At 40.0% G+C, this 27,157-nt stretch overlaps 2 protein-coding genes across 10 annotated transcripts in view; both read right to left on the bottom strand.

Annotated features, from left to right (window-relative positions):
• Positions 1–8,795, bottom strand: part of ZNF35 (zinc finger protein 35) — a 16,633-nt gene extending 7,838 nt beyond the window's left edge. Inside the window, exons 1-3 of one of the 4 annotated variants that reach the window (XM_055109767.1) lie at positions 8,677–8,795; positions 6,239–6,557; positions 4,793–4,937 (exon numbers count right to left, since the gene is read on the bottom strand). In XM_055109767.1, the coding sequence (XP_054965742.1) occupies positions 4,793–4,937; positions 6,239–6,430 (337 nt within the window). In that variant the 5' untranslated portion in view covers positions 6,431–6,557; positions 8,677–8,795. Of the gene's footprint in view, positions 1–4,792; positions 4,938–6,238; positions 6,558–8,653 lie in introns of all 4 variants that reach the window. The other 3 variants (XM_008961538.5, XM_034956249.3, XM_055109766.1) reach the window with 3 other exon arrangements.
• ZNF197 (zinc finger protein 197) overlaps positions 6,762–27,157 on the bottom strand; it is a 25,860-nt gene continuing 5,464 nt past the window's right edge. For 2 of the 6 annotated variants that reach the window (XM_057301700.2, XM_008961536.6), the window contains exons 3-6: positions 26,263–26,422; positions 25,289–25,380; positions 24,886–25,012; positions 6,762–10,992 (exon numbers count right to left, since the gene is read on the bottom strand). In XM_057301700.2, coding sequence (XP_057157683.1) covers positions 10,958–10,992; positions 24,886–25,012; positions 25,289–25,380; positions 26,263–26,422 — 414 coding nt within the window. In that variant the 3' untranslated portion in view covers positions 6,762–10,957. Of the gene's footprint in view, positions 15,588–24,885; positions 25,013–25,288; positions 25,381–26,262; positions 26,423–26,537; positions 26,671–27,157 lie in introns of all 6 variants that reach the window. The other 4 variants (XM_008961534.6, XM_008961533.6, XM_055109762.2 and 1 more) reach the window with 3 other exon arrangements.

Genomic DNA, 27,157 nt, shown 5'->3' with positions numbered 1-27,157 from the left:
TGACCTTGAAATGTGCACCCATGTAATCCAGTTTTGGCACAGTGAACCCTTAACAAGTGTTTGTCAATTAAACCAAGCTCAAGAAATAAGGCAAGTGAAATAAAGGGTAACAGGAATGGGTGGCAAGCCTGTAGAGGAGGGAGGTATTCCCACTGGTGATGTCAGCTCAGAAATAAGCAGTGGTGCTGTGAGCTTCAGGTTATAACTGCTGCTACTGCGCAGGGGAGAGACTAGCACCCATGAGAGGGAAATATTCTACAGGATGACCATCCAACCAATGATATGAGTAGGTGGGACAAGGATGTTGGGGTGGTACAAAGCAATATTGGGGGCAGGAAAACAGCCTGGTTTGATTGCCTGGTTAAGACTATGGTAATCTGAAATTCTATCACAATCATTCAGACAAGATGAGCAGTGTCAGAGGAAAGAAATGCCCAAGTGCTGGTTACAGTAGAGCCCCAGATATGACAAACAATAAATATCTGAAATGCTGGCCAGGCACAGTGGCTGATGCCTGTAACCCCAGCACTTCGGGAGGCTGAGGCAGGCAGATCACCTGAGGTCAGGAGTTTGAGAACGGCCTGGCCAACATGGTGAAACCCCGTCTCTACTAAAAATACAAAATTAGCCAGGTGTGGTGGTGCATGCCTGTAGTCCCAGCTACTTGGGAGGCTGAGACAGGATAATCACTTGAACTTGGGAGGTGGAGGCTGTACTGAGCTGAGACTGCACCACTGCACTTGCACTCCAGCCTGGGCCAGACAAAGCAAGACTCTATCTCAAAGAAAAAAAAAAAAAAAAGCCGGGTGCAGTGGCTCATGTAATCCCAGCACTTTGGGAGGCTGAAACGGGTGGATCACCTGAGGTCAGGAGTTCAAGACCAGCCTGGCCAACATGGTGAAACCCCGTCTCTAGGAAAAATACAAAAAAAATAGGTGGGTGTTGTGGCAGGCACCTGTAATCCCAGCTGCTCTGGAGGCTGAGGCATAAGAATCAATTGAACCCAGGAGGCAGAGGTTGCAGTTAGCCGAAATCGTGCCACTGCACTCCAGCCTGGGCAGCAGAGCGAAACTCATCTCAAAAAAAAAAAAAAAAAAAATCTGAAATGCTAAACTTTTTCTGGTTATTTCTATTCCTACTGTTCTGCTAGCTCCCTCTTTTTAAAAATGTTCTGTTTTTCTCTCTGTAGTTTACTTGCTTTTATATCTTTTCTTCTGCTGCTGCTTATTTTTTCCTGCTATCTCAACCCCCTACTGACTCTTCATCTCTCTCCTCTCCTGTTTTTTAATTTTTTGTGTGAAATATTTTGAATTTTTCCATATACAGTTTCATGCCTCTTCTGTTTTTCTTTTGCTGACTGCTTGCTTCTCTTTGTGTTCTCTACTGTTACTTTATCACCTACATCCCACTTTATTCTCCTCCCATCCAACGTCTCCTCCCTTGATTCTTTTCACCTCCTCTTTTGCTTTAACTCCCCATCACTGACACCTGGGCCTCCCATACCCCAGCTGGGCATCTCTCCAACAGAAACAGAGCCCATGAAAACTTTAGTTCATAGCTGCACTGTCTCCCTGACCTTCACTCCTACCCTCCTTACTGGGAGATTTAGAATGTTGGGCATGAAAAATGAAGATCAATGGGAACTACTAAACTGATTAGAGCCAATAACGGAAACAATTCCTTCTATCTGAATGTCTCATGTCAAAACCATTACAAAACCAGGTGCAACTGTAGCCTAGAAGGTTTTCATGCAAGTGATTCATCACTGAGTAAAGTAAGACCTGGGGTCTTGGCAAGTGCCTAAGAAAAGAGAATTAGGGTCCATCTGGTGTAGTCAAGTTCAAATTTCTTTGGGTAAAAAGATTAATCAGCAAATAATTCGGGCGTATAACCTTGGCTTATTTGAAATGGTATTTTTCCTTTTTTAAAAAAACATGTAGGATTACTGTAGCTCTAGAGAAATTAAATTAAGTACAGAAATAATGAAAAACTAAAACAAAAACTAATTTGTGACCAACTAGAACACAGGCATAGCCATAGTTTTGAAATCAATACTCTTCTTTCACTCTTTTTTTTTTTTTAAAGATACCTGAAATGCTACATAAGCCTGCCACCTTAGCTGGTGACTGTATTCTGAGATAAGAAGGGTAATTTGATTTACTAAATTTGTAAGTCCAACTCATTAGATTTATAACAGCTGTGTTTATCAAGATTTTATTTACAAGATTTATAAGTCTGCCCAGTTAGGTGTTTGGAATGTTTTAAAGAACTAAAGATATCAAATTTGTAATTATGTTTTATATAAAGAAATTTGATAAGCAGGTAGAATTAAATGTTTAAAAATTTTAATTAATTTATTTTTTTAGACAGAGTCTTGCTCTGTTGCCCAGGCTGGAGTGCAGTGGTGCAATCTTGGCTCACTGCAACCTCTGTCTCCCGGGTTCAAGCGATTCTCCTGCTTCAGCTTCCCAAGTAGCTGGGACTATAGGCACGCACCACCATGCCTGGCTAATTTTTGAATTTTTAGTAGAGACAGGGTTTCACCATGTTGACCAGGCTGGTCTCGAACTCCTGATATCAGGTGATTCACCCGCCTCCGCCTCCCAAAGTGCTAGGATTACAGGCTTGAGCCACTGCGCCCGGCCAAAATGTTTTAAAAATTTAATCTGTAAAATTTGAAGCTTAACTGAACATAAGTTAAAGAAAAAATACAAATGTTCTCACTTTTATACAAATATTTCTAGATGTATGGATGAAGTAAAAAGTTATGCTTAATGACTTAAAAATTGGTTTTTAAATGAATAAACTTTAATAAATTCAACATTAATTAAAATATGAAAACTACAGTTAAAACTTGCTCAGACATTAAAAACCCAGTAACACATCACAATTTCCAAAGCACTTTCATGTATGTTATACAATTTCATCACGAAGATGAAACTGTTCTCCTTCAGCTAAAAAAAGAGCAAGGTTGTGTCTTATTCATTTCTGTATCTCCAGCACCTATCACACTGCCTGACACATAGGAAGGAGGCCGCCAACAAATCCTGTACTTAATGAACACACCCAATTTGTAGAACAGGAAATGGAGGTCCAGAGAGAGAAGGGACTTACTCAAGGTCACAGAGTTATTACAGGCAGGGCAGCAACCCCACTCAGATATCTCTCACACATAGAGCTCAGTGTTCCCACCATCGCCTGCTGACATCGCCATGGAAATAGCGTTGGCAGTGTTCCTGCCATCGCCATGGAAATAGCTGGCAGCACAAAATACTAAGTCTTGGGTATGAACATGGTCTTGAGGTAAGAGGCAAAGTAGGAAAAGGGAGCCCATTCCTGATGAGGTGCAGCTGTTGGGGTTAAGACTATGAATGGCTGATAAAGCTCAGAGACAGAAAATAAGTGACATGCAGGCGAATGCACCAGAGAGAATGGAACAGAAAGCAGAAAGTGGGGAACAGAAGCTGCTAAGAGTTTGGGAATAATTAAATATGAGACAAGAAAATCTAGGTGGAGATCCTTGTCTTCCCCATAGCACTGGTTTAAGAAAGTGACTTGGTCCCCAGATGCCTGAGGAACTGGTTAGGGAGGAGAGTGGGTTCAAAATATTCAATATCTGGCAGACTCATAAAAAGAATAGGGCTTGGCAATCAGCCAGTAAGTGCTTTGAAACACAGGACTCATGGCTACTGCATTCTTGACCCTCACTTATATGTCACTCCTCCACAGGCAAGCTTCTGCCACTGCCAGTGAGATCTTTAGAACATACTACCCTTTCTCTAGTCCTAGCTTAGAGAGAACAAGTTGATAAGCCATCAGTACCCTTCACGAAGACCTAGTTTTGAACATTATTATGGTTGACACAGCTGCTCAAAATCCTCTATAATTTGCACAAAGATCTATGAAAACAGAACATCTCCAGGGCATTTGCTCAAAATCACCACAAAAGTTGACTGTTCCTACCTCGGCTAGCATCTCTTGCAGGCTCACCAACCTATGCTAACTGCAAAGCGTATAAAGAGGACATGTGCCTACATGTGTGCACAGAGATGAAACTCATTGAACAATAAATATCACTAAAAAGTGAGTTTGGAATTCACCTATTGTATGGTAAATACACCTGATGGCAACAACTTAAGCATACCCTGAGAATGAGCCTGTATGGCAGACACACCTGAATATAGTTTGGAGTTCCAAGCAAAGGAATCCAGAAGTGGCCAACCTGGAGATCCATTCCTTATCCATTCCCCACCACTTTCAGTGGAATGCGGGCCTTAAAGGGGATTGAGGCCCCTTGTTTTGGGTTAAATTAAGGCTGCCAGGTGGAGGTCATTAGGGGGAGGGTGTTAAGTGAAAATGCGACATAAACCGCATGCCTTTTGCAAGCAGTTGCAGCTCTCCTGTCCAGCCTGTGCCACTGGGCCATGTGGTTCTCCCGTGCCCAGTCCACTGCCTCTAGACTGTCTACCCTGTACATAAACATCTAGTAAAACTGTATGTTGTTTGCTGGCTCTGGGTCTCTTTTTCAGCCTCTTGAACCTGGTACCGTATTGGTGTTGATCAGGTTTCAGCACACCTATGTTTGTCTAGTGTCTTGAGCCTGTGTGCAAAATAAGCCACTTCCCATGACAAATGCACAGGCATTTCAGCATTCCTCTTTCCAGCTTTCCTTGACACTTTCAATACCTCAGTACTCTGTTGGTCAACCTAGGAGACTGGATGCCCACCAGTCTCTGAAAAGATTTTGAGAAACCCCAATGGTCAGATTCAGAATCAGGGAACTGAACCATACCTAGAAAGTTCATGGTCCCATGAGTCTCCAGTATCTCACTCTTGGCCAGAGTCCCTGGTAATGAGTAGCTGCCAAGGGTTGAAGCAGCAGGTGCCTCCTGAGTTGCTTTCAGGACTACCGCCATATCCCAGGATATGTTCTGACCCTAGAGACAAGCAGGCACATGTTTAAGAGGGAACTGGTGGTAGGGGGTAGTGTGGTTACAATTTTGAGAATGAGAACATAATTATCTATTCCTGGAGGCCATAGAACAATTTTTAAAAACAGAAAAGGAAGCCAGAGTCTCCTCCAACCCCCAGGGTGAGTTGGGCAGAGAAACAAGCTAGCTACTTTCTTCCTTATTACTTTGATTGCACCTCACTGCTCACTCCAGAATCTAAACCTAGCTTACCAGTGAGTACATGATAAGAGGAGAGAGCATATGGGAAGAATTTTCAGAGTGAACTTTTGTGGGATCTAAAGATCAAAGCAGCAAGGTTTTGATGATATTATTACAGAAAGGCTCTGGGGGAACCTCTGCCCTCATTTGACTAGTAATGGTAAGGGGTGTGTTTGAAACATTAAGGACAGCACAGTGTACAGCCTCATGAATCAAAGTGTGGTGCAAAGATCAGCAGCAATATCTGCATCACCTGGAAGCTTGCAAAACAAACAAACAAAGAACACAGAATCTCAGACCACCCCCAGACATCCTCAATCAGAATCTGAACTTTAACTGTTTTAACAAGAACCCCTAGGTGATTCCTATGCACATTAAAGTTTTAGAAGCTCTGGTTAGCATTGTCAAAACCTGACTGAAATTACCTGAAGAGTTTTAAAAAACATGGATACCCAGGTCCCACCCTTAGATTCTTTTTTTTTTTTTTTTTTTTTGAGGCAGGGTCTCACTCTATTGCCCAGGCTAGAGTGCAGTGGCATGAATTCGGCTCACTGCAACCTATGCCTCCAAGGCTCAATCAATCCTCCCACCTCAGCCTCCCAAGTAGCTGAGACTACAGGCATGTGCCACCATGCCAAGCTAATTTTTTGTATTTCTGCATTGCAAAACACGAGGTGTGTAATGTTGCTCAGGCTGGTCTTGAACTCCTGACCTCAAGTGATCCTCCCGCCTTGGCCTCCAAAGTGCTGGGATTACAGGTGTGAGCCACTGTGCCTGGACCACGGATTCTGATTTAATAGGAATAGAATACAGTATGGACATCAAGATTTTATAAAAAGCTCTCCAGGTTCTGTGTAGCAAAATTTGAGAACCACTGGTTTACAGAAAGTACTGAATGTCACATCAATCAGAAGGGAATATTTCTATCCTATTACAAAAGACTGGAAGCTAGAATTGTACCCAAGAAATAAGACTCCAGGTGTGGAAGTAGAGGGGCAGAGTCCCCTCTTAAACTACTTGAGGTCTTCAAGTATCTCCTCCCCTCTTCCTCTGAGGCCCCCGTTTACCTTTTCTTCCTCTTCTGATCCATCAAGGCCTGTCTGAAGACCCTGCACTGGGGCCCAGACTTTGATGTTCTCAGAGTGCACTTGTTGGCTGGATGCCTGACCTGGGAAGTTTTCTTCTTCTTCCTCCTCCTTTTTCACCTTCACTGGGCCCCATGGGGCTAGGGCCATGGCTTCTCTCAATTCTGCAGTCATCTTCTCTGCTCAGCAGGGGAACTCCTATAGCTGGGAGCTGCCCAGCAGAGGTCAAACCCCATCCAAGCTTTATGTTTCAAAAGCTTCTTCTTGAGTTTCTTCCCAGGGCCAAGATGAGTACTGCCTACTGAGAAATCAGAAAACACTGTTAGCACCAAGGAGAGATTTGCTGGATGCCACTTAGCAAATTTGCCGGATGCCACACCGGCAAATTTCACCAGCGCCTGGCCAGGGACCAATGTAGGACATGGAATCCTCTATTCCTCCCTCATAGGATGAAGGGGTTGGACTATAAATATGTAATATCTTCCCATAATAACCACATTGCAAACAGCTTTATATAATGTTTATTGATTTTTTCCTGATTAAAAGTTAACTTACTTTTATTGTAAAAACTTAAAAGCAGCAAATGATTAAGAAAAATCATCTCGGTCTACCTCCAAAGAGATAACCACTATACATTTTAAGATTTAAGATATTTCTTTCAAAGGAAAATCTCCAACCATACTATTAATAATTATGATTTTACAAATTCTTGTTTTTGACTATGGGGATACATATTTTCACAATTATCATCATAGCATTTTTTAAAAAAGGATTTTACAACAAAAAGATTTTTTATTGCCAAGGATACAAAATAATGTGAACAAAAGGATCCCGAGAAAAAGACTGGGAGTCTTTATACCAACGTGTTAGCAGTGGGTAGTTAACTCTGGATGGTGTAATTACAGGTAGTTTTAAGGTTCTTTTCATTTTTTTTGTTTGATTTTTACATTTTCCATAGCTTCCAAATGTCCTGTGAGATAAAATATTACACTTAAGATTTAAAAAAAGATTACTTTCATGTTGCCATTCTTCATGCTTATTTTAAATGCTACACAATAACCTATGGTGTTGATAAATCTTCACTCTCATTGAAAAAGGATCAAGTAATACAGAAATATATAGAATTAAATATATAACCTACACACACTACACACACACACACAAAGTACTTATCAGTTTAGATGGGAGTCCTAACCCATTTTCTCTGCATTTACATACTTATATGTTCACCTTCACACATATTGCTTATTTTTCAAAAACATACTTTAGATCATCACAGTTATATACTGTTCAGCAACCTGCATTGTTTTTTAACTCAATTTCCATATTTCACAATAGTCTTAACAATCTTTCAATACAACACATATAGAACTACCTCATTCTGGCATAGTATTCTAAATTGTGGCTATATTATCATTTACTTAATCATATTCTATTTATGAACCATTTATTTAGTAAAAGTTTATATTTCCATTTTATTAATATTTAAAAGTTTTTCTTTGTAAATTTTTTTTTTTTGCTGAATTATTCCTTTAGAATAATCAGAGAATTACTGGTTCAAGGATTTGCTGGTTGATATGTACTGTCAAATTGCTTTCCAAAAGCACCATGCCAATTCACACCCCCACTAATTGACAGTAACCCTTTATCACAGCTAAGCCAGCAGGGTTTTTGTTTTTAACCTGTGAGCAAAATAACCTTCCTAGTTTGATTGCTTATGAAGAGATTGAAATTTTTCTTTCTAACCCCCTTTGAATGTTTTATTGGAAAAGGGTGCGAAATCTTATTCAATCCCCTGTTGCTGCTATTGAAGTGATCATATTCTTTTCCCCATGTCAACTTACTGGCCACTTACTGTATACACTGAATTTATTAAGTAATACAATACTTTCATTCCTGTGACAAACCTTAATTCTGGAGGACTATTCTTTCCATCACTATCCGAATTCAATCTGGTATGAAGGTCCTTAAGACTAGTTCCACCTTGTGTATAAGACTGCCTACAGTGAGTACTCTCATCAGACTTCTGATCAGATTCTGACGGACCTCCGTTCCCAGACGGCACAGTGCCCTCTATCAAAGGCTCCCTTTCAATGTCCTTTCTCTATTTCCAAACGTGGCAATCCATTCTTTCCACGTATAGGCTCCTCGCGGCCCTGTCCCTGGGACCTATCTGGCCCCTTGGCCGGTCCGTGTCCATCCTCTCCCGGACCAGGCCCCAGGTGGGCAGCAGCCGGGATTCCGAGGCGGTGGGGAACTCACTGCCCCCCGCACCCCGACAGACAAGGCTGGTGTCCCCGGGGAAAGGACGCAGGGGCCGCTCCTAGGGCCATGGCCCCTGGGAGAGCCCCTTTTTCTCCCTCGACGTTCGTGCCCACCCCCTCCGACCCCACTCACTGTGCGCAGCTGAGAAGCCCGACCTGAGTTCACTGGCCCTGCAGCAGGAGGCTGGCTGACCGGTACTTCAGCTTCTACCGGCACGAGAACAATGACCGGACAGGAAGTGCCTCGGGATGGGCTTCCGGCTCCCCAAGTCGCCAAGCCGGCCTCTCTAGGAACCTCGGAGGTGCTTTCCTCTCGATGGGTGTCCAATGTCGCCCCAGACCAGGGATGGGGCAGAAGCGCTTAGGAGGATTGTGCTGTTGGAAGCTCTAAGTGAGCCTCAGGGAGGGGCGCATCCCAAGCAGGGATGAGACACTCAGGCGAGGCGCGCACCCAAGAGCCTGAAGCTACACAGCATTAATCTGTAGAAAGCCCTGATAATTTCCCCTCAAATGTTTTATTTTGAAAATATCAGAGTACAGAAGAGTTGAAAGTATGGCACATTGAATACCCGTATTTTCCATCTGGACTCAACAATGAACATTTTGCTATGTTTGCCTGATCTCTCAATACATATTTAAAATCATTTTTTTGAAAGTTGTAAACATCAGAACACTTCATTCCAAATACTTCAACATGCATCCCTTAACATTAAGAATATTCTTCAAACTACCACCACCGTCACAGGTAAGAAAATCAACAAAAATTCCCTAATACCATCTAATAACCAGTCATATTCAAATTTCCCAGCTGTCCTAAAACATGTATTTTATAACTTTTTTTCAAATCAGTTTCACACACTTTAGTTGGTTATAGCTCTTTAGTTTTGGGTTTTCGTTGCCATTGTTGGTTTTTACTTTTTATTTTGAAATGATAGAATCACAGGAAGTTGCAAAGATAACACCCTTCACCCACTTTCCCCTCATGGGTACATCTTACATAATATGAAAAAGGAAATCAACATTGGTACAGTATGTGTGTACAGGTATAGCACCTATAGATTTGTGTAACCACCACTGCAATCAAGATACACAAGTGTTCCATCACCACAAAGACCTTTCTGGTGCTACCTCTTAATAGTTCCATCCAACCCTCTCCCCATTTTTCCTCCCACCATCCCTAACCTTTGGCAACCATTAATCCACTTTTCATCTCTATAGTTTTATCATTTTGAGAAAGTTATATGAATATTTTCATACAGAATATGGCCTTTTGTGATTATTTTCACTCAGCATTAATTCCCTTGAAATTTATTTGAGTTGTTATGGATATCAATAAGTCAATTTTATTGCAGAGTAACAAGTATTCCATGGTAATACATAAACCACAATTTGTTTTAACCACCTAAGGAAGGATATATGGGTTGCCTACAGGTTTCGACCATTACAAATAAAGCTGCTATGAACATTCGTATACAGGTTTTTGTGTGAACGCAAGTTTTCATTTCTCTGGGATAAATGCTCAGAAGTGCAATTCCTGAGGCATGACATATACATGTGTGGTTTTACAAGAAACTGCCAAATTATATTCCAGAGTGGCTGTACCATTTTACATTCCCAGCAATGTATGAGATCCTGTTTCTCTTCATCCTTGCCAGCAGTTACCACCATTTAAAAAAAAAAAAAGTTAAGCTATTCTGAGAGGTGATATCTCACGATTTTACTCTGCATTTCCCTCATGCCTAATGATGTTGAACATCTTTTCATTTGCTTATTTGCTATCTATACTTCAGTGAAATGTCTGTCTTTTGCTTATTTTCTAATTGTATTTAACTGTTAAATTTGGAAAGTTCTTTATGTAGTTTACATACAAATCCCTTGTTGGATATGATTTGCAAATATTTTTTCCCAACCTGTAATATCATCTTTGTAAAAAGGTCTCTTACAGGGTAAATTATCTTAATTTTGATGAAGTCCAATTTAACATTTTTTTTCCTTCTAAGGAGCATGCTTTTTGAGTCATCTGAGCCTTCTTAGCTCAGTCCTAGGTCCTGAAGTTGTTGGTTTACTGCCTATGGATATCCAATTACTCCAACAGTATTTGCTGAAAAGGCTATCCCTCCTCCATTGAATTGCTTTTGCCCCTGTCAAAAATCAATTGGCCATTTATGTGAGTCTATTTCTGGTTCTTAGTACCTAACGGCTCTCTAGTATTATCTTTTAAAAACAAGCCTCCTCATCCATGTTTTATACCTTTCATATCGAAATTTTCATACATACACAAAAGCAGAGAATGGTATAATAAACTCACAGCAGGCTCAAGACAGCTTGAACAATTTTCACTCCCCTCTCTTTTTCATCATAATATTTTGAAGAATCCAGGGCAGCTTTCTTATACAATATTCCACGTTCTGGATGTGTCTGTTTCTCGTGGTGTCTTTTATTTGTTCCTCTGCCTCCTGTATTTCCTGTAACCTGGCAATGAGGTCCAAGAAGCTTGATTAAATACAGGTTGAACATTTTTCAGCTTATTACATCACAGAAGGTGGCACATTATGTGGGCTGTCTCAATCTAAGCAATGTGACATTTTGTTACTCGGTGAAGAGGTAAATGACAGCATTCTCCATTGTTAAAGTACGTATGTCCTTTGTAATTATTATATAAGCTGGGATGATTCTTCAACAACCTGGATGAAACATTTTTATATTCATTATCTCATAAGAACTTTGTGAGGTAGATATTCTTCCTCCTGTTTAACAGATGAGGAATTCAAGGCTCCAAGAACTGAAGAGATTTTTTCTGAGGCAGATGGCAAAACCTGAACCACATCCAGGTCTTAAGACTTTAAGCCTTAGGCCCCTTCCAGTTTTCACTCTTGGCTACTTTTCACTCTAATGAGGAACCAGCCCCCAAGAAACTGTGGGGTTGAATTAATAACATTTATGATAATCAACACACCACTTTGACATTATTAAAAAACACAATCTTCATATTCAGGTATTATTCATAGTCCAGCTACAGAAACAGAACTTTGAGAATTACAACATAAAAATTACCAACTTACGAATATAGACTGAGTTAAACCCACAAATGTACTCAAGGGCACAGAATTGTTCACAGGGGGTAATGGGCACTGACTGCCCACAAGTGGATTCTGCATTGGCTTAATCAGTGAAGAGCTTGGCTCCATGTGAAAAATTTATGTCCCAGTAAATTTAGTGCTGGGACAGAATGTTGTTTCATTAGTAACAGGCTATCATTTGACAGCAGTGATGAAATATTGATTAGAATTCACAATGACTGTGGCAGGGATCATCAGCTCAACTGCTGGGTCAAGGATTTTTTTCCCTCTGAATAGGGAAAGCAGGGTACCACTGCCCTTCCATTTTGACACTCTCCATCTGTTAAGTTTCAAATTCAAAAGCTGGGAAATAAATTGTTTTCCTTGGCATCACTGTTAATGGCTGGCCATAACATTTTTTTCCATAAACATAAACTAGATATATAATCTATTAACTCCCTTAGATATTTTTAAAGGTAAATTTTAAAAAATTATTCTTAGAACACTAAATTCCAGTTAGCTATTCACCATACTTCCTCTTATGAAAATGAGTATCTTTTAGGTTCCTGGAATCCCCCTCATTCTAATATTGACTTAATACACAAACTTACATGATCCCATGTTCTAAACTTTTACCATAACCTCTTTTATCCAACTTTATTGACAACTGAATGACTTCAAAAAGTACTTTCACAAAGATCCTTTCACTTAACCCTCACAACAACCCTGTGAGGTAGGTATCATGTCAACATTTGACTGACAGGAAACTGAAGCTTTAGAGGCTGACTTAATAACATCGCATGGCCATTAAGGGAAAGCCAGGAATCAAAGGTAGGTCTTCTGATTCCAAATCCAGTGCTCTTTTAGGTTGTCCTCATCAGCAGACTCTTGTCCGCCCAACTCCACACCTGACATTCTGGATCATACTGTCTGTTCAGGTTTTCCACAGCAGTGACACTATCTTTAAAATGCATACTATACACATTTTAAAAAACAATGTCCACTTTTTATTATTAAATTTTTAGTTTTATTAATAAATTTATTTTTATTTACTAAAGACGGGTCTCCCCGTGTTACCCAGGCTTGTCTCAAACTCCTGGGCTCAAGGGATCTTCCCACCTCGGCCTCCCAAAGTCCTGGGACTACAGGAGTGAGCCACTGCACCCAGCCCATGTCTACTTTTTATTGTTGCTCTCATTTACAACTATGTTATTAGATTTGGATTATGTTTTTGTAGACCTGAAAGTTGGGATGAACTTTATTTTTTCAGACAAGAGTTTCGCTCTTGTTGCCCAGGCTGGAGTGCAATGGCGCGATCCTGGCTCACTGCAACCCCCACCCTCCCGGGTTCAAGCGACTCTCCTGTCTCAGCCTCCTGAGTAGCTGGGATTACAGGTGTGTGCCCCCATGCCCGGATAATTTTTGTATTTTAGTAGAGACGGGGTTTCACCATGTTGGTCAGGCTGGTCTCAAAATCCTGACCTCAGGTGATCCACTCACTTCGGCCTCTCAAAGTGCTGGGATTACAGGCATGAGCCACCAAGCCCGGCCTATTAACTTTCTTCTATATGCTACTCATTTGTCTAGTAAAGAGTAAATAATAAACTTTTTCCTTAGAAGAAATATATATCATTTGTCCAACAGTTACTTAAGTAGGCAGGGATTCTATTCCATTTTACATATGACACTAGATTTTCTGAATCTCAATCTTGGACTCATTGGTGTTTTGTAGCCAAGAGAATTCCTCAATGGTATGGATTTTCTGTTGAAGATGAAGGTTGGAAGTCTGAGAGAATTCTTTTTCAGACACATCACATTCACAAGGTTTTTCATCTGTGTGGATTTTCTGATGTACAGTAAGGTTTTTTCTTTGCCTAAAAACTTTACTACAATCATTACACCCATAGGGTTTCTCCCCTGTGTGAATTCTCTGGTGGCCAACTAAATTCCTCTTAGAAGTAAAGGATTTCCTACACTTCTCACACTCATAAGGTTTTTCCCCAGTGTGCATTCTCTGATGTACAACAAGGTTTTTATTCTGACTAAAGTCTTTTCCACACTCATTACATTTATAAGGTTTCTCTCCAGTATGGATTCTTTGATGTACCATAAGATTTCTACTAGAGGTAAGGACTTTCCTACATACATGACATTCGTAGGTTTTTTCTCCACTGTGAATTCTTTGATGTTCAATCAGGTTTCTGTTGTACGTAAAACCTTTTCCACACTCACTACACGCATAGGGCTTCTCACCAGTATGGATCCTCTGATGGGCTATAAGGTTTGAGCGGTAACTGAAGACCTTCCCACAGTCATTGCATTTATAAGATTTTTCCCTCGTGTGAATTCTCTGATGTCCAATGAGGCTTTTCTTCAGAATGAAGCATTTGCCACACTCATCACACTCATAGGGTTTCTCACCACTGTGGATTCTCTTATGCTCAATGAGGTTTCTGTTTGAACTGAAAGCTCTTCCACACTCACTGCATTCAAAGGGTTTTTCTCCGGTGTGGATTCTCCGATGTACAAGCAGGCTTGAATTGTAACTGAAAGCCTTCCCACAATCCTCACATTTGTAGGCTTTCTCTTGTGTATGGAGTTTCTGATGGACCATAAAACTTTTGCTCATAATAAAGGTTTTCCCACACTCTCGACATTCATATGGCTTCTCCCCATTGTGGAGTCTCTCATGGTCAATGAGGTTTCTGTTTGAACCGAAGACCTTACCACAATCTTTACATTCATAGAGATTCTCTCCAGTGTGGAACCTTTGATGTAAAATGAGGCTCTTCTTCAGAATAAAAACTTTCCCACATTCATTACATTCATAGGGCTTCTCCCCATTGTGGAGTCTCTGGTGGTCAAAAAGGTAAGCACTTTGAGTAAAGGCTTTCCCACATTCAGTGCATTTGTAAGGTTTCTCTCTGCTGTGCATCCTCTTATGGTCAATGAAGTTTGACTTAGAACTGAAAATCTTCCCACACTTTTTACAACCAAAGGTTTTCTTTTCTGTGTGGACTCTCTGATGTAAGAGGAGGCTTTTGCTTCGAATGAAAACTTTTCCACATTCTTTACACTTGTAAGGGTTCTCTGCACTGTGGAGTCGCTGATGGTCAATAAGATAAGTGGTCTGAGCAAAGGTCTTTCCACATTCATCACATTTATAGGGTTTTTCCCCAGAGTGGATTCTCTGGTGCAGAATGAGGCTCTTCTTCAGAATGAAAGCTTTCTGACACTTATTACATTTATAAGGTTCTTCCCCTTTGTGGAGCCTCTGATGGTCAATGAGGTAAGCATTCTGAGAGAAGACTTTCCCACATTCATTACACTTATAAGGTCTCTCCCCTGAATGGCGCCTTAGATGTATAATTAGGCCTGAGTGCCTATAGAAGCCCTTTCCACACTCCTTACACTTATAAGGTTTCTCCCCAGTGTGGATCCTCTGATGGTTTAGAAGGTAAGCACTTTGAGAAAATGCTTTCCCACATTCATTACATTTATAAGGTTTCTCCCCTGAATGGTTCCGTAAATGCATTAGAAGGCTCGAACGCTGAATAAAGCCTTTTCCACATTCCTTACATTTATGAGGTTTCTCACCAGTGTGGATTCTCCGATGGTTTATAAGATGGGAGATTTTATTAAAATGTTTACAACACATATCACATTTATAAAACTTCTTTCCTTCAGTACCTATTAAACTTTCAGAAATAGCTGAACCGAAAGTCAAGCTGTCTCCTAATTCCTTCCACTTTTGGCCTTGTTTCTCTGGTGGAGTCCTTTTCTTCTTGTCTCGTTCACAAAGGGAAACTTTCTTCACTGTATCTGCCCTTTCATCTGTTTCATTTCCCCACTGACTTGCCAAAACTTGCCATTCACACTCTTCTTCAAAATCAAGGACCTGGGGAACACTTCCTTGAAGTCTTTTTGATGTTCCTTTATGAGAGTCTGCTCTTTGAGAACTACTTGGCTTTGATGTCACCTCCTCATTCTCGGTCATGGTCTCCCATTCTGGTAAAAGGAATTAAAAATGCAAATGTTACCACGTCCCTGTGTTTGGAAGAACAGGATCTTCAAATGACTTTAAAACATTCTAGGAAGGCACACTTTAATATGCATACAAAAAGGAGAAACTTTTCATTAAAGGAAGGTACAAAGAATAATGCTACACTGACAAGATGTTGTAAATGGATTAACATACAACTCAGTTTGAGACATTTTTAAGTGCTTTGTCTTCAGGAAGCAGATAGAAAAATACAAATAATGCTGAGAAAACAGAAGCAAGGAAAACCAGAGAGAAAACACAGGATCTTATGGAGGTGGTTCACATCTAAGGAACTTGGATAGAAGAGCAAGAACCATTGGATTAGAAGTAACTTTCTTTATTATTTTCTTCATGTTAGAAAGATGGAAACTTTAAGGGAAGGAAAATATATGTAAGGACTCTGAAAGGCAATTTTTAATTTTTGAGAAGTCAAAGGCATGAATACTTTTTAACTGGTTGAAAGCAATTAACCAACAGAAAAGAAATCCATTGAAAAGCAACTTAATTCTTAGAATTCATATAATTCCTACTCCGTTTAAAATTAAGAAATGGAAATTTTAAAATTCATTTTAAATAGTCAGGTCTGTTATGAACTCCCTTAATTACACATAAAAGGTAAGAGAAGAAATACAGAAAAGAAAAGGGAAAATAGAATAAAAGTATGAAAACATCTGTAAAATGATGAGGCTAAACTAATCTCCAAGGTTCCTATCTACTCCAATATTCTCAAATATTTTAAAATATGAACAGTATGAAAATGTTTTGGAAGTTTACTTTCAAACTACCCAAGTGTGAGAGAAATTATGAGCCAGTTCCCCCAAACTGTCTAATAAGTAAAGTTATGTGAATAGCAGTAACATCATCTTCTCTTTGAATATAACAATACTTTTCTTCTATCTAAACAGAGAGAGAAGACAAGAGTGCAGCCATTTTATTTCATTATACATTTCTTTAAGTTTATGAAAGGATGAGGATGGCAAATATCCAACAAATATTAACTTGAACTACAGACATTCTTAGGTCAGGCCCTCATATCTCATCTCAACTGCCCTTCTCTCTAGGACTCAGGCAGGACTGCCAATCACACTACCCAACCACCTGGCTGTAGGGATGGGTATGTGTCTTAAGCCTATCTAATGCTGGTACTTCAGTTTCCTTATTCACAGTGAGGTTTCAAAGATAAGGAGAGGCCGGGCACGGTGGCTCATGCCTGTAATTCCAGCACTCTGGGAGGCTGAGGAGGGCAGATCACTTGAGGTCAGGACTTTGAGACCAGCCTGGCCAACATGGTGAAACCCTGTCTCTACCAAAAGTACAAAAATTAGCTGGGCATGGTGGTGCACACCTGTAATTCCAGCTACTCAGGAGGCTGAGGCAGGAGAATCACTTGAACCAGGGAGGTAGAGGTTGCAGTGAGCCGAGATCACACCACTGCATTCCAGCCTGGGTGACAGAGCAAGACTCCATCTCAAAACAAAACAAGAACAAAACAAACAAAAAACAAAGAGAATGCTGATGGAGAGGAGGGCTGCTTCTATATAATGAAACATTTCTATATAAGGAAATGAAGTGTTACAAGTAGTTAAACTGAGATGGAAAATGGTTAAGAAATTAGCAACTCTTGTATCAGTAGCTAATTAGCTGGTTAAACTATTTAATATTTTTAGCTTAGGAATCAGACTATATATGGGCCTCTTGAGCTTTTTAAGACTTTGTAGAAAAATGTCAGAATGACAGAGGGAGCTGGTTACTTTCCATAACCTTTGGTGAATGAAGCCTGCAAGAAAGACACAGGCTTTCCTACCACTGACACCCCCCGCCTTTCATCTGCCCTAATCCATGCCTATCTTCTATCAATGATCTTTCTGATAGGTAAATCTGATCCTGTCACTTACCTGCACAAAACACCTAACTCTTCATTGCCTACAGGACAAAGCAGAAATAACCAGTGGAGTCAAAGGGATATCTTCACCCACTGCCTGTTTTTCTGGTATCAACTATCGTCAGTATCTCTTATGCCCCTAGACTCTAGCCACACTGAACTACATGCAGCTGCCCAAACATGTCATTTCTTGCCTATCACTGTCCGTGTCCTTTCCTCTTCCTGAATTGCTCTTCTTCTTTCCAACTCACTACCCAAGCCCGTACCTACACCCTTTAAAACTAAGTTCTAAAGTCACTCTCTGGACATTAACATTGATCTTAAAAAATAAAAAGGAGTATAAATGATACTATCAATGATACTGTGCCAATAAATTAAGACAACTTAGATGAAATAGGCAAATTCCTAGAAAGCCACAAATTACTAAAACTGACTCAAGAAAAAAATGGAAAATCTGAGTAGATCTACAACAGGGAAAGAAATTGAATCAGTAATTAAAAAAAAAAATTACCCCCACCCCCTGCCTGCACACAAAAAGCCCAGGCCCAGGTTGCTTCACTGGCAAATTCTACCAAACCTTAAAAGAATACCATTTCTTCACAAATTCTTCCAATAAACAGAAACATTTCCCAACTAATTCTATGAAGCCAGTGTTGCCCTGATAGCAAAACCAGACATAACCATCACAAAAAAGAAAACTATAGATAAATATAGCTTATGAATACAAACATAAAAATCCTCAACAAAATGCTAACTAACCAAATCTAGCAGGACATAAAAAGAATTATACACCATGACCAGGTGAGATTTATCACAGGAAAATAATGTTGGTATAACACTAGGAAACCAATTAATGTAATACACCATATCAACAAAATGAAAAACAAAAACCACATCATCATGACAATAGATAAAACACTCCATGGTAATAAAAACACTCAACAAAGTAGGAATAGAATTTCTGGCCAGGCACAGTGGCTCATGCCTGTAATCCCAGTGCTTTGGCAAGCCAAGGTAGGTGGATTGCTTGAGGCCAAGAGTTTGAGACCAGCTTGGGGAACATGGTGAGACACTGTCTTTACAGAAAAAAAAAAAATTAAAATAAAAACAAATAATTAGCTTGGTGTGTGCCTGTGGTCCTAGATATGTGGGAGGCTGAGATAACAGGATTAGGAGGATTACTTCAGCCCAGGAAGTTGAGGATGTAGTGAGCCGTGATCGCGCCACTGCACTCTAGCCTGGGCAACAGAGTAAGACACTGTTCAAAAAAATTAAAATAAATTATATTTCATGGTGAAAGACTGAATGTGTTCTCTCTAAGGACAAGAACAAGAAAAGGCTGTCTGCTCTTGCCACTTCTAGTCAACATGTACTGGAGGTTCTAGCCAGAGCAATTAGGCAAGAGAAAGAAATAAAAGGCATCCAGATTGTAAAGAAAGAAGTAAAATTATCTCTATTTGCAGATGACAAAATCTTGCATATAGACAATCCTTGGAAATCACTAAAAAGCTATTAAAACTAATATATAAATACAGCAAGATTGCAGGATACAAGCTCAACATATAAAAATCAGCCTGACATAGTGGCACACACCTGTAGTCAAAGCTATTCAGTAGGTTTAGGCTGAGGACTGCTTGAGCCCAGGAGCTCAAGGTCAGCCTGAGAAACGTATAAAACCCCATCGCATTAAAAAAAAAAAAGTGGTATTTCTATGCATTAGTATTAAATAATCCACAAAGAAAATTAATAAAACATTTATAATAGTCTCAGAAACAATAAGATTAGGATAAATTTAACAAAAGAAGTGAAAAACTTATATTCTGAAAACTACAAAACATTATTGAAAGAAGCTGAAGGCCTAAATAAATGGAAAGAAACCTCATGTTCAAAGATTAAAAGATTTAACATTGATAAATGGCAGTACTCCTCAAATTGGTCTACAGATTCATTGCAATCCCTACTAAAATCTCAGCTTGCTTCTTCAAAGATATTGACCAGCTGATACCAAAATTAGATGGAAAGTCAAGAGACCTAGAGTAGCTAAAACAATCTTGAAAAAGAACATAGTTGGAAGACTCACACCTTTTTATTTCAAAATGTACCATGAAGCCAAAATAGTAAGAGAGGGTGATACTGACATAAGGGTAGACATATAGATCAAAGGACTAGAATTGAGACTTTAGAAATAAACCCTGATATTTATGATCAACTGCTTTTTTAAAAGGGTGCCAAAACAATGCAATGGGGAAAGCACAGTCTTTTCAACAAATGGTGCCTGGGATAAATGGTGCCACATGCAAAAGAATGAAGATGGATCCTTATCTCATACTATATAAAAAAATTAACTCAAAATGGATAAAAGACCGAAATGTAAGAGCTAAAACTTAAAAGAAAACATAGACATAAATCTTCCCAGCCCTAGATTAGTGATGGTTTCTTAGATATGACACCAAAAGCAGAAGCAACAAAAGAAAAAAAAAAACTGGAATTCATCACAATTAATGACTTTTGTCCTTCAAAGGATACCATCAAGTAAGGGAAAAGTCACCAGGCTCAGTGGCTCATGCCTGTAATGCCAGCACTTGGGGAGGCTGAGGCAGGAAGATCGCTTGAGGCCATGAGTTCAAGACCAGCTTGGGCAACACGGTAAGACTCTGTCTCTACAAAAAATTTTAAAATTAGCCAGGCTGGTGGGGTGCATTTGTAATCCCAGCCACTTGAGAGGCTGAGGTGAGAGGATCGCTTGAGCCCAGGAATTCAAGGCTGCAGTAAGCTATGATCACACCACTACACTCCAGCCTGGGCAACAGGGCAAGACCCCACAGAATAGGAGAAAATATTTGTAAGTCATATATCTGTTACGGGACTTATATATAGAATATATAAAGAACTCTTACAACTTAGTAATAAAAAGACAAATAACTTAGTTAAAATATAGACAAAGAATCTGAATAGACAGTTTTCTCCGAAGACATACATATAGTCAATAAGAACATAAGAAGTTGCTCGACATCATTAACCATCAGGGAAATGCACATCAAAACCACAGTGAGATATCATTTCAGACCCACTAGGATAGTTAAAATAAAAAAGACAGATAATAACAAGTGTTAGGGATGATGCGGAGAAACAGGAACCCTTATACGCTGCTGGAAGGAGTGTAAAATGGTGCAGTTGCTTTGGAAAACAGTCTGGAAGTTCCTCAAATGATTAAATACAGAGTTATCATAAGACCTAGCAATTCTACTTCTAGGTAGAAATGAAAACATATATCCACACAAAAAATTATACACAAACGTTCATAGCAGCATTATTCATAATGGACCAAAAGCGGAAGTACCTAAGTATTTATCAACTGATAAATGGGAGATATATCCATTCAATGGAATATTTGGCAATAAAAAGGAATAAAGAACTGATACCTGATACAACATGGATGAGCCTTAGAAATACTATGCTAAGTAAAAGAAGCCAATCACAAATGACCACATATTGCATGATTCCATTTATATGAAATGTTTCAAATACACAAATCTACAGAGGTAGAAAGTAGATTGGTGCCTGCTAGGGCTGGATTGGAGGAATGAGTTAGGTGAAATGAAGGTGGACTGCTGAAGGGTTCAAGGTTCCTTTTGGGGTTGATGAAATTTTTTTTTTTTTTTTTTTTTTTGAGACGGAGTCTTGCTCTGTCGCCCAGGCTGGAGTGCAATGGCACAATCTCGGCTCACTGCAAGCTCTGCCTCCCGGGTTCAAGCCATTCTCCTGCCTCAGCCTCCAAAGCAGCTGGGACTACAGGCACCTGCCACCACACCCGGCTAATTTTTTTGTATTTTTAGTAGAGACGGGGTTTCCCCGTGTTAGCCAGGATGGTCTTGATCTCCTGACCTCGTGATCCACCTGCCTTGGCCTCCCAAACTGCTGGGATTACAGGCATGAGCCACCATGCCGGCCAAAAATGTTTTAAAATTATTGTGGTGATGGTTGCACAACTCTGTGAATACACAATAACCACTGAACTGTACACTTTAAATGGCGAATTTTATGGTATGTTAAATATACCTCAGTAAAACTGTTATAAATCTTTCCCTCCTGGTGGAGGAACTGGGAACCATCCATCTCCTCCTCCCACTGTCCCAATCCTTCCATCAATCCCAGGCTCCTATGGGCTCACACAAACTTATGCACCCTTTTATTATACAGAATGTGCCAAATTGTATTGTAATTATAAGTGGAAATGTCTATCTCTCCAATTTGAATGTACTTTAAGGCAGGGGCTAAGCCTGACAGGGGAGGTACTCAATATTTCTTAATACTTTCCTTCAAGTTTTAGTCCAATCTCCTAAATAAACATATACAAATATTTTACATACTGAAGTAGTATGTACAAGTTATCTGGGAGTCTACTTTTCTACCACAGTTTATCGATGCATGAAAATTGAGTACACAGAGTTGTCATAATATTTGATAGTGTCATAATATACTATTAGGTCAAAACACCATGCTCTGCTTAGTACTTTACCTTAGGGAATTTGTTTTGCCCAACTTTTAACCATCATAGTTACCTGGGACTATTTTTAGACATATAACTTTTATTTCCTCTTTCTGAACCATTTCTTTAATGTATCTCAAATCAGAGTTACTAAGTCAATGGGAATAAACATTGGGCATCTGCTTGCCCAAAGCCCCAACAACATCGGAGTGCACATTTTTTTTTTAATTTATTAAAGTAGGTTCAAGTTTCTTTTTCTTCAAAGAGCCAGAATAATCAAGCAATTACATTATCTTATTTTTTTTTTTTTTTAGTTTAACTCTTAGACCTATCTGGAATTTATTTTAGTGTACAGCATGAGGTATGGGTCCATGGTGAGTGTTCTTCATAAAATTAGCCAATTAATCCATATAGTCTATTTAAAAATTTTTAGGAAAGATTGATTATTGAGTAAATAGCTTTGGAACTACTGAAAGCTACTTGGATTAAAAAACAAGCTTGGAGGGTGGTGCATGCCTAGAGTCCCAGCTACTTGGGAGGCTGGGGTGGGAGGTTTGCTTGAGGCCAGGAGTTTGAGGCCAGCCTGGGCAGCATAGTGAGGCTGCCATCTCAAAAAGCAATAAAACCCCTCCACAAGATGTCTATGTCATTCTATGTATCAAGATAAATTGATAAATATCAAGATGGATTAAAGCTTAAATGTCAAAATAAAATGATAAATAAGAAAATACAGCTGGGTATGGTGGCTCACGCCTATAATCCCAGCATTTTGGGAGGCTGAGGCGGGTGGATCACCTGAGGTCAGGAGTTTGAGACCAGCCTCGCCAACACGGCAAAACCCCGTCTCTACTAAAAATACAAAAATTAGCTGGGCCTGGTGGTGCATGCCTGTAGTCCCAGCTACTTGGGAGGCTGAGGCAGGAGAATTGCTTGAACCCAGGAGGCAGAGGTTGCAGTGAGCTGAGATCACGCCACTGCACTCCAGCCTGGCCGACAAGTGGAAACTCCATCTCAAAAAAAAAAAAAATAGAATACAGGTGGGTTTACAAAATAATTTTATGAGGAAAAAGACCACTAAGACCATAAAGGAAAATACTGCCAAGTTTGACAACATAAAGGATCTTCTAAGGCTTAAAAAAAAATTAATAATATTGAAAGGCAAACAAATGGGAAAAACATATGCAACAACTGACAAAGCATTAGCAGTAGTTCTATATATAGGAAGTATATGAATAGGAGTAAAATGACCAATAAACAAACATATGAAGAGATTTCAATCACACTAATAATGAAAACATGAAAAACAAACAAACAAAAGATGGTATTCTTCATCTACCTCGCAAAGATTTAATTAAAAGACTGACCAAATCATGAGCATATCCAGGGAAAATTGGCTCTCCTGTGTGTTCTTTCTGTGGGAGTTTAATTCAAGTATCATTGGTAGAAAATAATTTGGTAATATGTATCAAAGTATAAAATCTACAGACTGTTTCACCCACCACTGCCACTACTGAGATACTAAAGGATACAGTCTCAAAAGTGTGAAAATGCACAGTTTAAATTATTAAAGACAATAAAATAAAGTTGCTAGGTACAAAATTAACACACACAAAAAGTACTTCCATATATGCAAATGACAGTCAATTAGAAAATACAGAAAAGACTCCAATTCCAAAGAATAAATATTACCAGAAATATGGAAGATCTAGGCAATTTTAAAACATGCCCGATGCATACAAAGGCAGTACAGAAAAAATGGAATGTTATGTAATGTTCTTGAATAGAAACATTCAGAATCATAAAGCTGTCAATGTAAAGCATGATACACAGACCATGCAATACTCTGCAGCCATTTAAACTGATACTGTAAATCTGTATTTCAGTCAAAGTTAGTTCCTGTGGCTGCTTACCCAGTTCTGAACGTTGATTTCTCCAAAGAGAATTCTACTCTTTTCTTCAAGTTCCAGTATAAATGCTACCTCCTTTATGGCCTTTGCTAATCCCTAGGAATGAAACTGATTGCCCCGTTTTCTGCATTTCTGTCACACCAGGTTTATGCCACTCTTGTACCAATTATTTTACTCTGCCTTGTATATTTAATATCTCTGTAATCATCTCCTAAACCATCGTAAGCTATTTAAGGGCCGAATCACATCATTTTCACAGCTGTACCATGATAGGTATTTAATGTCTGCTGGAAGCAAAAATGGCTAAAAATTGTTTTGAAATATTCTTTTATTATTTATCAAAGAAATCTATTTTAGAATATATATAACTTTAAAAATATATTAGCAACAATTTAGAATTGTGGGATTACTCAGTACAAATGAAGGCAGAGCAAAAGGAGTGTTCTTATACACCACTTCTAAGAACAGAGAGGACAGGGATCGCTACAGAAAGTAATTTGGCAATATGAAGCAAGAGCCTCAAAGCCATTCAAACACTTATGCCCAGTAATTGTACCTCTAAAAATAATAAAACATTTTAGAAGGCCTTAGGCACAGAGACAGATGATTATTATAGCAGTTATCCAAAATAAGGAATGGCTGACTGAATTATGGTACAAATCATATAGCCAATATAGATAATAACTGCAAAGAGTTTGTAACATGTGAGAACACACACAAGGAAAGCAAGCTATAAAACTGTGCACAGACACACACACACACACACTTTGGAACAATGTAAAAAATCCCTCAAACATATAGAAAAAACAGAAAGGTAATATATCAAAATGATAATAGTTATCTGGAAATAGCGATGTTAAGGAAGGTTTTTTTCTTCTTTGTAATATTCGGTGTTTTCCAAAATACATATATGCTACTTTTATAATCAGAAAACAAATAATGGCTGGTGAAATAAAGGTAAGCATCATAGAAAGAAGAATCCTTACCTAGGGAGGTCACATTTCCATAATTCTCCAGCATCACATCCCAGTACAAGGCCCTCTGGATTGGGCCCAGACATGCCCATTCCTCTGAAGTGAAGCATACTGACACCTCCTCGAACATCACCAACTCCTGAAATAACAAGTGTGTGTGAGATTACCAATGCCCAGGAACTTGCCTGTCGAAAGGTTCCCTTCACTTCTGGGGAAGGGATACACTGTGAGGCCATGAGTGCATAACAGACATCAGGGAGACATAAGGAGATCACATGTAAAGTCTGTCTTCCAATAGCATAGACCCTGATTTAGAAATGGGAACTGACTGGACATTGAAGCACAAGGATGAGAGAGGGCACTTCAGCCACAGTTATGCTGTGCAGATGGGAAGGAAAGAGGATGCAAACCTTACCTGGGGCTGGGCTGTTAGGAGCATAAGTGCCATTAATTGATTTCTTGGGTTCTCTTCCTGGGAAAGGGCAGAAGCTTCAGGGGCAGGAGAATCTGAGGAGGGAGAAAAAGCTGCATATGGGACCTACAAACCTTTTCTGAGTGACCCCACTTGCAGAGCTGGAATAACACAAAGAGTAGCAGTAAGAATGATACAAGGCAGGGCATGGCGGCTCACACCTGTAATCCCAGAGCTTTGGGAAGCCGAGGCGGGTGGCTCGCAAGGTCAAGAGATTACGACCATCCTGGCCAACATGGTGAAACCTTGTCTCTACTAAAAATACAAAAAAATTAGCTGGGCGTGGTGGCACGTGCCTGTAGTCCCAGGTACTCGGGAGGCTGAGGCAGGAGAATGGCTTGAACCCGGGAGGCGGAGGTTGCAGTGAGCCGAGATTGTGCCATTGCACTCCAGCCTGGCAACAGAGCGAGACTCCATCTCAAAAAAAAAAGAAAAATGGCCGGGTGCAGTGGCTCACACCTGTAATCCCAGCACTTTGGGAGGCCAAGGCGGGCAGATCACAAGGTCAGATCAAGACCATCTTGGCTAACACAGTGAAACCCCGTTTCTACTAAAAAAAAAAAATTAAAAAACTAGCCGGGCACAGTGGCGGGCACCTGTAGTCCCAGCTACTCAGGAGGCTGACGTAGGAGAATGGCGTAAACCCAGGAGGCGGAGGTTGCAGTGAGCTGAGATAGCACCACTGCACTCCAGCCTGGGCGACAGAGCGAAACTCCGTCTCAAAAAAAAAAAAGGGGATGTATACAAGCTCAGAGGGGCCCAAGAAAGAAGGAGAGAACAACAGAACAGCAGAAAGAAATTGGCACTGTAAGAGACTCCTAGACAGGGTAGCAGAGGAAGCAACTCCCTGGAAGTAGGGGGATGAGCCACAGAAAGGATCTTTGAACAGCCCAAAACCCAGCGCACTGAGTAAATACCATGCTGAGGATCCTGGAGGTTGAATGCCACTAGGTCAGTAGGAGGATGCGGGCAAATTTCAGCTGCTATGTGGCTGCCAGGAAGTACAGGAGGAAGTGTTGTTCCTGGGGCACTCACCGCCTTCTGGAGAGTGTCCTGATCCTTGACAAGGACTGGAACCTGGAAACAAGTAAAATAAGCTAGCTCTTCTTGTTTCTTAAGAAAATGGACTCACCTAAGCACTGTGGACCTCTTTCTGCCCACAATCTACAACTGTGAGATCAGAGAGACCCACCTCAAGTATGGAGCATCAAAACAGCAGTAAAGCTTTGCATTGAGAACAATGGAGCTGCCCTCGAGCCCCACTCATGGCACTGGTGACCTCTCCCAGAGGAGACTGTACACAACGGTGGGAACAGAAGCCAGACCTGGGTGTGGGTTAAGGAGGGAATGGGAAGTAATAAGCAGTAATTAAGAGCATGGATTTTAGCTTCAGACTTAAGTTTTAGATCGGACTTCAGTCACATCTCTTCTACTTATTTACCATCTACTTATTGACCCCTTTACCTAGCCCTTTGTGCTCAAATACAACTAACACTAAAATTGGCACCAAGACACTTGGTTTTGCGGCCAGCTAGACATCTGCCTCAGTTTCCTTATCTCTCAAATGAGGATGTATTAGTAATTTGTAATGAAATATATAGCTCTAAAATTGTTCACATTATTATTAAAAGAAACAAGCCCATCCTTAATGCCACACCCAAGTTTGAGTTATGATTCAGACGTCTTATACAGAAATGTTTCTAGTGAGCTACAGATGTACAAAAAGAAATCTCACACACATGAGAGGCTACATTAAGATCCCAATCTAATGGTCAAGGATATAAATCTTATCAGAAGCAAATATCTTAACCC

This window comes from Pan paniscus, chromosome 2 (genome assembly GCF_029289425.2).
Source record: "Pan paniscus chromosome 2, NHGRI_mPanPan1-v2.0_pri, whole genome shotgun sequence".
Classification (NCBI taxonomy): Eukaryota; Metazoa; Chordata; class Mammalia; order Primates; family Hominidae; genus Pan; species Pan paniscus.
Note: the sequence above shows the minus strand (reverse complement) of the source record. Positions and strands in the feature narration are given on the sequence as shown.